The sequence below is a fragment of the Megalobrama amblycephala genome, linkage group LG10 (genome assembly GCF_018812025.1).
Source record: "Megalobrama amblycephala isolate DHTTF-2021 linkage group LG10, ASM1881202v1, whole genome shotgun sequence".
NCBI classification, from domain to species: Eukaryota; Metazoa; Chordata; class Actinopteri; order Cypriniformes; family Xenocyprididae; genus Megalobrama; species Megalobrama amblycephala.
The window spans coordinates 2,341,462-2,353,794 of record NC_063053.1 but is presented as its reverse complement, the minus strand read 5'-3'; the positions used below and the strand labels follow the sequence as shown (position 1 = coordinate 2,353,794).

General features: G+C 39.8%; 1 protein-coding gene across 6 annotated transcripts in view; it reads right to left on the bottom strand.

Moving 5' to 3' along the window:
• Window positions 1-12,333, bottom strand: part of LOC125276457 (signal-induced proliferation-associated 1-like protein 2) — a 163,353-nt gene that overhangs the window by 96,792 nt on the left and 54,228 nt on the right. For all 6 annotated transcript variants that reach the window (XM_048203935.1, XM_048203932.1, XM_048203936.1 and 3 more), the window contains exon 2: window positions 676-2,424. In XM_048203935.1, coding sequence (XP_048059892.1) covers window positions 676-2,065 — 1,390 coding nt within the window. In that variant the 5' untranslated portion in view covers window positions 2,066-2,424. The remainder of the gene's footprint in view (window positions 1-675; window positions 2,425-12,333) is intronic.

Here is a 12,333-nt window from a genome sequence, read left to right as displayed (position 1 = left end):
GGGGAACAGCTGCACCTCACCCTGTCTATTCTCACATGACAAATCACAGGCCAAAGACAGGAGAACATTCTCACACCTCAAACCTTGGCACAAGTGTTTCTCCTTTCAAAATGTGTAATAAACACCAGGCCTAACAAAACCTGCTATTGTCTCGGCCCCTAAATCACCAGAACAGCATCCAAAGGAGAAAATATTACAAAATACAAGATCTTTTATGATTTACACTGCACAAAAAAAAGACATTTTAAGTTTGTATTTTGTACTCATTTTCGAGTTAAAGGTAAAGTTCCCCCAAAGAAACAGAAATGATTTAGATTTAAAGGGTTAGTTCACCCAAAAATGAAAAATCTGTCATTATTTACTTAACCTTCATGTCGTTCCAAACACGTAAGACCTTCGTTCATCTTCGAAATTCAAAACAAGGCATTTTTGTTGAAATCCAAGAGGTTTCTGAAGCACCCATAGTCATTGCACCTTTTAAGGGCCAGAAAGGTGCAATGACATTGGTGCTTCAGAAACCTCTCGGATTTCATCAAAAATGTCTTAATTTGCATTCCAAAGTTTGCACTGTGGGTTTGGAATGAGTACTTAATGACAGAAATGTCATGTTTGGGTGAACTAACCCTTTAACAACAAGAATCAACCCCATTTTTCATGCAAAATAACAAGGCTTACCTCTCCCATAGAAATATTTGTGGAAATAATACGCTCCCAGGTCGATGTGCTCAATGATGTACCGCTTGACCTTTTCACGGTGGATTGCCTGGCTTTCCCGTGGCACCTCCAGTACAGACACACCAGCATTGGTACAGTGGGAGCTCAAGGACGACTCAAAAGAGCAGTTTTCTCCTCCAGCACTGTAGGTGGTGTTGGTGGCCCTGGAGAGAGAGATCCTCCTCTCCCCCTCTCCACCAATCTCATTGCGAAAATGCGGGCAATTGAGCACCAATCCATTGCTCTTCCCATCCCCCTCATCCGCATCCAGGTTCTCCTTGGGATTGAGGTCTTCCCGACTTCCCAGCGGTGACTCGAACATGGATGGAGGTCCAGTAGTATTCCCACCCACTTGTCCACCTCCTGGGACTTGGTACTGCGAGGCGGCTGAAGCTCCGGTGGTGGTGTTCTTCCTCTGGCTGAGGCTGATGCGGTTGGCCACCGCTTCACTGATGTTGAAGAGGACGCTCTGGACGTCATAGTGAGCGAAGCATTTCTGGAAGCTGAGCGGCCGGCGGTCGTCCTGCTCGGTGGAGAGCCGCAGACCATCGTTCTCGCTCTTAATAGTCCTCAACTTCCTGAACAGCGACGTCTCGGATGACTCCGACTTGAGACGACGCATGAAAGACTTCTCCCTTTCTCGGCTGTAGAGGAGGGAGCTGTCCACGTAGTCGTAGCCCGAGATGCGGACGATCTCACCGCGGGCTATCTGAGCAGCGGTCTGCAAGCTTGGGGAGAGGGTTGTGTCGTAACGAAGGAGCTCTGGGAAACCGACAGGCGGGGCACTGCGATGGTCCAAATTGTCAATCCGGTATCCTCGCAACATGGTAAAGAACCCATCATTCCCAAGGCCCTGGCGGTCAATAGAGGAAGTGCTGCCGTACTCCCGATGCAACGAGGCACCAGTGTTGGGGTTGACGGCGTTCTGGTCCATTATGTCCTCCGCATCAATGTCGCTGATGGTCACGTCACTATTACTCCGTTGGCGAATGGGATGAAGCCCCTTCAAAGGGGATCGACTCAGAAGGTCACTCAGGGAATATTTTGTATCCGAATAATCAGGCTCCAATGGTGCTTCGCCCAAATCCGTGATCTCCACACTTTGGTCTGGCTGTCCGTTCTGGAAGGCCGTGATGACGCTCTCGTAGTTGGGCCCGCCTCGGCTTTCCCAACCCTCCTTTTTCGGGGGCCAGTCCGTCACCCTGGCTCGCACCCCCATTTTAGGCATAGCAGGCGTCCCGTTCGTTTTACCACCCCCTTCCAGCTTGCCCTGTGTGTTGGCCGCTGGATGTCCCATACTCCCATTCAATGCTTTCAGCTTCCTGGTAAACAATTCCTCAGATGACTGCATGACGTTAGAGAAGCCCTCAAGCGATGGAAGGTTTGTTTTATCGTCGATACCCACTGCTCAAGCTCATATCCTGCTTGCAGCTGCTTGGGAAAGCAAGAACTCAAGTCCCCTTATTGGTTACATTGTCATAGGTCACCCATTTGAGTCCCAGTCCAGCTATCTCAACTAGCTTAAGAGTTGTCTGCCCACATGAAGGGGCTCCTTTCACTCCAAATCCATTTTTCTTCAGGAGTGACCAGTTTGATGAAAGACAGGCAGCATTTGGGTGTCACGGACGACTGGAGCTTCAGGGGTCAGTTGAAACAGCTATCCTTTCACAGAGCTCAGCTAATTTAGGACGACAGCTGGAGGAGAGCGATCTGTTGGGAGCAAGGAGAAAAACAAAAGCACATTAAGGCATCTCACAGAGAACAGCAGAATATATTTAATCAGATACTCTTCCAAGACAGTGGGATGTCTTTCTCAAAACTCCTTATGACCACAGAACAATGTAAGACTGTTAGATAAGTAGCAGGGTGTGTACCGCAAAACAGGCCTGATGACTCCTTCAAGAAGATCTTCTCACAAAGAGATCATTTAAAAATATAAATGTCTATTTCTTTTGCTTACTTGTATTGGCCAAGTAGGGGTTCAAATCAGTCTTGTTAACCATAGGAGAGATAAACTTAAGGGAACATTCGGTGGTTTTCATACTTGATTGTGTATTAAGGAGAACTCAGGAAAATGTCTTTATTTTCATGCCACATTTATTTGCTCCTACAAAGTACTAGAGCCCCTAAATGCAATGCATATTTACTGTATATGACCCGTACTGGCAATACTGAGCATATTTTCAAAAATGGGTTATTGTCATTTTCATATTTTCTATTAAAAAGCCTTCAAAATGATGTATGATTTGTTGAAACCTACAAATAAATGATTGAGCTACACCTGTTTAAAGTCAATAGAGTCAGCAAAGTCAATTTTAAGAAATATCTTTCTGAAGGTTCTGAAACAAAATCACCAGCAACCAAACCTTAAAATCCCTGGTAATACCACCAAATTTGGCACAAACCAAGTTAAAACCCATATATACAGGAAAAATATACATATTCAACTTTTTTCCATGATTCCACAATTGTTTGATTAACATTAATGAAACAGACAGACAGCCTATAAATTAAGACCTACTGTATCTCACGGATCTAATATAATGTTACACATAAGATGTTTTCCCCAACTGTTAACCAAACGATTACTTAATACATAACAGATAATGTTTGCATGAATAATCACCAAGACAGAGTTTTTGAAATACTGTAATTCTGTGTAGATGTGTATATCAGGATTGTGCGCTGAGGCTTCTGTGTGCATGTGCTTCGGATCTGTCAGTCGACACGATTAAGATTGTTTTGTTTACATCCGTATGAGTTTGAAAATCACATTTCATTGGCTCAGACTCATGCCATTGAGAATTCACTATGAATATTCACAAAGTTGGAATGCTGCGCTTTACAATGATACCAAACTCGTGCTGAGGGATGCGCCAGATGTCCAGAAGTGAACAGAGAAATACGACATTCTTCATGGACAAAGGAAAGGTACTCCTCTCAGAAATCGTACAAATAAAGATACTTTTAGATGTTTAATTGCTATTTGAAGCATTGGGATAGGGCAAGGGCTCATTTTTAATTAACTCATTATTGTGAAAACCTATATATATGCATTGCGTAAAGGTTACTTAAAGGTTTCCAGATGGGACTTTCCGAGCATTTGAACTGAACTCGGCTATCATTTGTGGGTTGGGAAGGTGCCACTGATGACCTTAATGGGTTTTTCATGTTCATGAATTTCGTGCGAATGCCACATTCATGCATCCTGATATAATGTGCTATATAGAATCATGTTACATGACCTGACATTGCTATCAGCACACAAAAAAAAAATCCATTATATATTATATATAGCTTGACCTACAACATAAACGGTATGACCTTTTTTTCTGAACAGAACCACTAATCTTCATTCTATTTTCACTAGGCCTAAAAAAAAACAGGAACGAGGGACAGTATATCCCATCCTCACTATGTCCGCCCTATTCCACGGTTCAGTTTCTCATGTACAGCAGAACACAACTGAGAAACATTCATTTTTGCAGGACAAACGACATCTGGAGGGGGAATTTGTGCCACATCAAGATAGATGAAATGTATATGCTGTTGTTTGAGGAGGAAAAACACAAACACTAAATATAGTGGTTACAAATATACATTAAACAATATATAGGCCAGTGCTGCATGTTGTAATTTTATTATGATGATATTAGCATTATTGCAAAGGTTTGAAAGGCATTTTGATTAGCAACAAGCAAATTTTGAGGTTGACCCAAATTCACAGTTGGTGTAAATGCAACTAGGATTGAGAACACTGAATCTGGAAGGGAGATTGATGCCCTGGTTGTAGTTTTTGGATAAAAGAGCGTCTTCAAATGGTTATTTTTATTACTGTGAATTGATCAAAATCAAATTGCATGTAGATTAATCGACTGAATAATTGCATGAATCACAATATTTGCCAAGAAAAGCCAAGAAATGAGGATGAATTCAACTAAATTACATGATTGATTGAGGCAGAATAGATAAAAATGTCAAAATATTGTTTGAGCAAAAGCCCATCACCGACCTACAGAAAACCATTTTGCAAATCTTAATAGCATCCTGGGCTCGTCTTTAAGAAAAACCATGGGATCATATAGTACTTTGAAGAATTACTATGGTGGCATTTCTATGCGACTGAAATGAGAACAGCTAGCCTCATGTCATTTTCTGACTGCATTAGTTCACTTGCATCGACTTTTCTTACAAACTGCTTCCCCTTGGACTGTCCTTCACAACAATTCAAGCGAGCAGGATTTTGGATCCCAGTGCTGTAACCTAACTAACTGTTTTCACATTGAAATGCAGCAGCAGCAAAAGTGCTTCCTGAAATAACTTCATTAAATGAGACAGGCTTTTCTGAAAGGATGAGCAAGGACAAAACAGAGGGGCTCCCATTACGTAATCCCTTTTCACGTCGACACAATCATTAAGATACACACAGCAGGGTAACTGAGGAAAAACCCCGTCCACAAAACACTCAAGGACTATTGAACTGTGACTAAAAGTGTCTCCTTCAATGTAACGAGACTTCCAACAGAAAGATCCTTCTCCAAAAGCTCCTTACAAATCTAAACATCTGAATCCAAATGATGCCTTAAAGGACCAGTTCATCACATGCAAAACCCTGGCAATCAGGCTTTTTGTGAAGGCCTCAATGTTAAAACACGTTCTCCTACAGCAGTTTTAATCATTAAGCAGATTCTAATGTCCAAAGAAACCCAAAAATGAAGAAAATCACAAGCAATTCATCATACAAGATCTAATAATGCAATATTGCAAAGTTTCGAGATTAATCTAGTTAGAGAAGTGCAGAAACTAGAGAAAAATAAAAAACTAGGGATGCAATGATATTCTGCACAATAAAATTAAATTCTGCCCAATTTCAGTAAGCTGTCAATTATTTTAATAGCCAACATAAAAAATTTTATATTCTACAAAAATGAATGGATAGATGAATGAATGAATGAATGAATAACTGAATAAAGTTACAATAAAAGACAAAAGTACATTAACAATAAAACATTAAAAACTAAAATCAATAATTTTTTGCTACAAATGAATTTAGCCATTATTAATGTATAGTATGAAAAATGGATATTCATCTTGAGGTTTGCTAAATATTACATTTAACTGTTATTAAATTATTAGTGTTTTCTAAGATGCAAATTAAAAAAATAATAATAAGGAAAAAGATCATGTACAATTAAAATTTAATATTGGCAGATAAATATATATCCAATAATGACCAATAGAGACAATTTATATTAAAAAAAAATCTAATACTGGCCAATAACTGATTTGATACCGAAATATTACTGGTAAAAATGTACAAGAGAAGAGGATAGTGGTCGACCGATATGATTTTTTTATGGCCGATGTTGACACTTCCGAGACTTATCGGCCTAAAGCTGATAATTAAAAAAGAAAAAAGACAAATATTGTCCAATAATTGTCAGCAATGGCAATATAATGGTCAACAACTACAGACAAGTGGCGTCTTTAGCAGTTTCCATCTTCAGCAGATCAGATGGATGTTGGAGACTCGCTCCACCACAGAGGAACAGAGAGACGAAAGGTTCTGGAAAGTGTAAACATCTGCCACACACATAAACTAGACATCATGGTGGTCTCTGAACCTATGAAGTCCATCTAGAACACAGACAATGATAAATGTTCTCCATCGTGTCTTTCTCTACAGGGGCCCCTGATTGCAGCACAACTTGGTGGTGGTCAGCAAAAATATATATCATCCCTATGACCTCTGACCTGCACAGGGTTTGTTTTGTGACTGGTCCTTCTGTGTGTGTGTGTGAAGGAAGCTGATAATGGGAGGTCTGACACACACACACACACACACATACAGAGGTCTTTAACGAGAAAAACTCAGCAGTCATTATCTTTGGTCAACCTCCAAGGCCAAAGAAATGAAATTGGGGAGTGGGGGTGGTGGCTGCGAGACTAATTATAGCAATGAACTCATTTTCTGTCGCTGGCTGGGCCGTTTTGGTGTCTTTCGTGCGCAGCGGAGCCGTTTCGCCAGGTCTTAAAATAATCTTTTGACACGGTGGCCTGATTAGAGGCTGCGGGAGTATTAATGTGCCGTCACCAGGAGAACCCGGTGCTGTCAGCCTTCTTTAAAATGATATGGCACTGTCAGCTTCAGACGTGATCGCTGGACTCTGGGGAAAATATTACAAGAACATCGTTTGACAATGTTCACAGCATGTCTACATTTGCCATCATTTAATGCACATTTAAAAGCTATTTATTTTTAACTTTTAATCTTTTTAATTAAACTTATTTATAATAAATCTCATTGTAGACATCGTGTCATTGTAGCGGCGAGTTGTGCATTGGCAAACGCTGTCATTTTCTTAAATGCTAAATTTTTTTTTGCAAAGATTGAGATTTTATTTGCTTTGGATATGCTTGTGTACTATTTAGGGATGCACGAATATGAACATTTTGGCCGATACCGATAACCGATATTTCTTTATATTTGAAAGCCGATAACCTATAAACAATTTATACATTTTGAGAGCCTGGTTACAAAAACAAACGTCTCACCATTAAAAGCCATGTCCCAAGCACATAATTATAATGTTCTTATTATAATATTATGTATCTTATATGACAGACTTATGCTGTATGTTGCACTTAACTAGGATTTCAATCATATTTCAAGCAATTCAAAACCACAGTGTCCATCTGAAGTGTCTCAACTAAAGGAAATCATCCATTATTTATCGGCTTTTATATATTGGCCAAATTTTCTTATCGGGCCGATAACGATAACATTAAAAATGAACATATTACGGCCGATACCGATATGGTGGCCGATAGCATCCCTAGTACTATTATAAAGGTTTGTGAAAGGTTTGAGCTCATAGCTAAATATTTAAAAATTGCACAAAAAGAGTACAAAATGCCACAGAATTTTTTGTGCATTGTACTTTTTAATGCAAGACAAGACCTTGGATATGCAGGGCAGAAACAGCTGAATCCTGTGAATCTCTTGAGCGCAGGGGTCATTCCAAACCTCCTCGTCATCCAAACCGGCTCTGACAGGAGAGCTGTGCTGCAAAGTCAGGATGCTGGGAGAGAGTTTAAACACTGTGGTTTAGTGTTATACTGATAGGATGAGTGAAAACCTAACCTAGGATTAAACCCACCAAACTCTAAAGCCTGTTCACAATACCAGTGAAATGCAGCAACATGATCCCATTTGTTTCAATAAAAAAGCAATTTCCAGTAACACAAGTGACCGGGACTGTTGGCAACAGGATGCAATGTGACAAAGATATGCTTAACCTAATGCAAATGAAGAGCAACTTTCAGGAGTGGCAACTACGGGTGCTCCGATCAGGATATTTGGAGCCAATCAGCGATCGTTGATTACAGGAATACAGATCTCAATACAGATCTTTTTGAAGCCTTCTTTTTAGAATTATTTATAGGGATGCTCCAATAGGATTGTTACAGACATTCATTCAGAGCGTGAATTTCATTTTTGAAAAAGGGGGAAATCCCCCCCCCTTAGGTGACTCTTTTGGGTTTTTTTTTTTTTTGAGGGGGTAGGGGCCACTTTTAGACATTTTTCAAAAAAAAATATAATTATCTCACCTAAATGTTTGATCATGCAATGCATTTTTGTTTTTCAATGTAATGAGACTTCCAACAGAAAGATCCTTCTCCAAAAGCTCCTTACAAATCTAAACATCTGAATCCAAATGATGCCTTAAAGGACCAGTTCATCACATGCAAACCCCTGGCAATCAGGCTTTTTGTGAAGGCCTCAATGTTAAAACACGTTCTCCTACAGCAGTTTTAATCATTAAGCAGATTCTAATGTCCAAAGAAACCCAAAAATGAAGAAAATCACAAGCAATTCATCATACAAGATCTAATAATGCAATATTGCAAAGTTTCGAGATTAATCTAGTTAGAGAAGTGCAGAAACTAGAGAAAAATAAAAAACTAGGGATGCAATGATATTCTGCACAGAATTATTTATAGGGATGCTCCAATCAGGATTGTTACAGACATTCATTCAGAGCGTGAATTTCATTTTTGAAAAAGGGGGAAATCCCCCCCTTAGGTGACTCTTTTGGGTTGTTTATTTTTTATTTATTTTTTTTTTGAGGGGGTAGGGGCCACTTTTAGACATTTTTCAAAAAAATATATAATTATCTCACCTAAATGTTTGATCATGCATTGCATTTTTGTTTTTACACACAACACAATCTATTATTTCAATCTCTGAATTGAATCCACAAAATAGACAAGTAAACGGTCAGTAATGAAATAAGAACAAATAAACACCACCTTCCATATTCATCTTATGAAAAAAGGTCAATTATGCTTAGTTACAAAAGTTAGTCAAGAGCAGCGAGCATCATTAAATGTTAATCTAACAACAAAAGACAGAAAAAAAATCAAAGACAGCAGCCAGATTATTAGGCTGCTGTCACTTTAAAAGCTGCATGGATCCAATATAGGCTACTGTTACACAACTTTCTCAACTGTTGACTTCAGACAAAACTAACTGTGTTTATGTGCATACATCAAGACGGTAATTTTGTACATACATTTATGTGTGTTTGTTCATTTAAGCACAGTTTGATACTCGCAAGCTGTTTCTGAGGCGGCCTTATGTGTGTGCGCTTCGAGTCGTGCATGAGCGCCAACATTGCCAGGTTTTCACAACAAAACCACCCAATTGCTATTCAAAACTAGCCCAATCGGGTTTAAGGGGGGGTCCCCCAGTAAAAATCGCTTTCCTGGGGATAAAATTCACGTTTTTGGCAGGGTTCCCCTGGTAAAATTCACATTCCAGGGGTCATGCTTTTTGGGGTCACTTCAACCTGCAGACATACTGTAAAAAATAACCCGTGGCAACAAAAATACAGAAATATGAATTATACCTCACCTTCAGCATTATAATAATTTTACCCACGCCGGACAGAGATTGAGACGGTGCATGTCTTTATGCGGTGTCAGCATGATATCAGTTTACGAGATCGGCCTTTATAGAGACCTCCGTTAAAACTTCCTAAGCGATTATCGGCTGACAGCAATCAGTAGCCGATAATTTGGAGCACTCAACCAATACGTGTGAAATCAGTGGAGCGCACGCGATCGGTAACTACGAAAACACTATGGAGGCAAGATATAGGAAAAGTTCATTTTAGCGGTCAGCAACTTTCCTATAATTTATGATATGTCTCATACAGTGGCACTCGCCATGCTGAATCTGAGCTTAAAGGTGCCCTCGAATAAAAAATTTAATTTATCTTGGCATAGTTGAATAACAAGAGTTCAGTACATGGAAATGACATACAGTGAGTCTCAAACTCCATTGTTTCCTCCTTCTTATATAAATCTCATTTGTTTAAAAGACCTCCGAAGAACAGGCAAATCTCAACATAACACCGACTGTTACGTAACAGTCGGGATCATTAATATGTACGCCCCCAATATTTGCATATGCCAGCTCTCATGTTCAAGGCATTAGACAAGGGCAGGACGTCTGGATCTGCACAGCTGAATCATCAGACTAGGTAAGCAAGCAAGAACAATAGCGAAAAATGGCAGATGGAGCAATAATAACTGACATGATCCATGATAGCATGATATTTTTAGTGATATTTGTAAATTGTCTTTCTAAATGTTTCGTTAGCATGTTGCTAATGTACTGTTAAATGTGGTTAAAGTTATCATCGTTTCTTACTGTATTCACGGAGACAAGACTGTCGTTATTTTCATTTTTTTAAACACTTGCAGTCTGTACAATTCATAAACACAACTTCATTCTTTATAAATCTCTCCATCAGTGTGTAATGTTAGCTTTAACCATGGAGCACTATCAAACTCATTCAGAATCAAATGTAAACATCCAAATAAATACCATACTTACGTGATTAGACATGTTGCATGACGAACATCTTGTAAAGATCCATTTTGAGGGTTATATTAGCTGTGTAAACTTTGATTATGCACTGTTCAAGGCAAGCGCGAGCTCTGTGGGCGGGGAGCGCAAGATTTAAAGGGGCCGCAGCCTAAATCGGCGCATATTTAATGATGCCCCAAAATAGGCAGTTAAAAAAATTAATTAAAAAAAATCTATGGGGTATTTTGAGCTGAAACTTCACAGACACATTCAGGGGACCCCTTAGACTTATATTACATCTTTTAAAAAGACATTCTACGGCACCTTTAAATAGTTTCGTGAAACCAGGCAGACCGCCACTTCACACTGCCAGTGTGTGAGATTTACTGCCTGTATTATAATCCACCAGAGAAAGCAAAAATTGTAAGCTATAGCAATGTCTCTCCAACAATCATTCATGTCGATAGAGCAAACAGTGCTGGATAAGTTATGTGGCAAAGTTTAATGCATAGCATTTGCACAATAGTAGCTCATAATAGCAATGCTTGTGATAACAAGTTGTGTTTAAATAACACTCTACATAACCAGACACCTTACGGCATGAAAAAGCACTAAACGGCTTTCATAAATAATAAATGGCTGAATGTGAAAATGAGGTAATGAAACGATTCAGGGAGGCCTCCCTCTTCAAACTCAACTCACATGTACGTCATTTAACCAACAATGTTTATTTTTGTCCTTATTCAGGTTAAATAAAGAGATCACAGTCTATTATCTGAGAATACAAAACAACACACAAGCAATTTACACCTCGCTCAGGACTTTTCTGGTTTCAATCAAACTTCAAGCGCCGTTGTTTTAACCTTGAGGTGATACGGATGGCGATTATTAAATTCCTCACTCACGGTCCAAAAAAAAAAGGCCGGTAACGGTAACCAGACACTGGCATCTCTGGTTTCATAAACACTCGTATTTCTGCTTCAACAGAGCAGTTCGCAGCCTTGAAGGAGCAGATTAATGGCGAGTTGAAAACGGGCCAAACCTTCTCAAGAAAATTCAAGCAATTAAACTGTTAGGCCAGTTAATGTGTTGCTTTTATATTTAAGAGTTCATTATAAGGTTCTGGGAACCTTATACTCATCCTACTGACTGAGCTATTCTTAACGGTGCGTGTTTGTTTGGGTCGAGGGCCAAGTCGGGCTATCCTGAACACGGATCCAAACGGCCCCCTGAAACACACCCTTCCTTTTTATCTGCGGCTCATAACTCAGGCCTCTCGACGGGGAGGCGTCCACCACAAGCTGGCACTCAAATTAGCACCAGCGTGCCGCTCTGGACGTTACGAGTCTATAACCTCCTCTGTAATAAGACCGGCCCCTCCATCAGCCGGGCTCTTTGAGGCCTGCCACGAGCTACCGCTGGGAATTTAATAGCGAGTTTTTGTAGGGGAAAATCACACCCTTCGGTGATCAACAGTTGGTGGCTGAAAGAGATGCAGAGAGAAATTTCCATTTTGTGCGAGAGAGCACAGATTAGACAAGCAAAGAGATGCTGATAATGTGTCCTAAGTAGAAATAAGAAAACGAGCAAATATACCAAATTCAGTCAGTGAAAAGAGAAAAACATTGTATTTTGACATCCACAAGCATTGTCATAGAGAAAATGCAGTGTGCATTTTAAAAGATCCAGCTTTTGTTGGGTTTACTGACAATGTACATGATGATGGATGATATATTGACGGA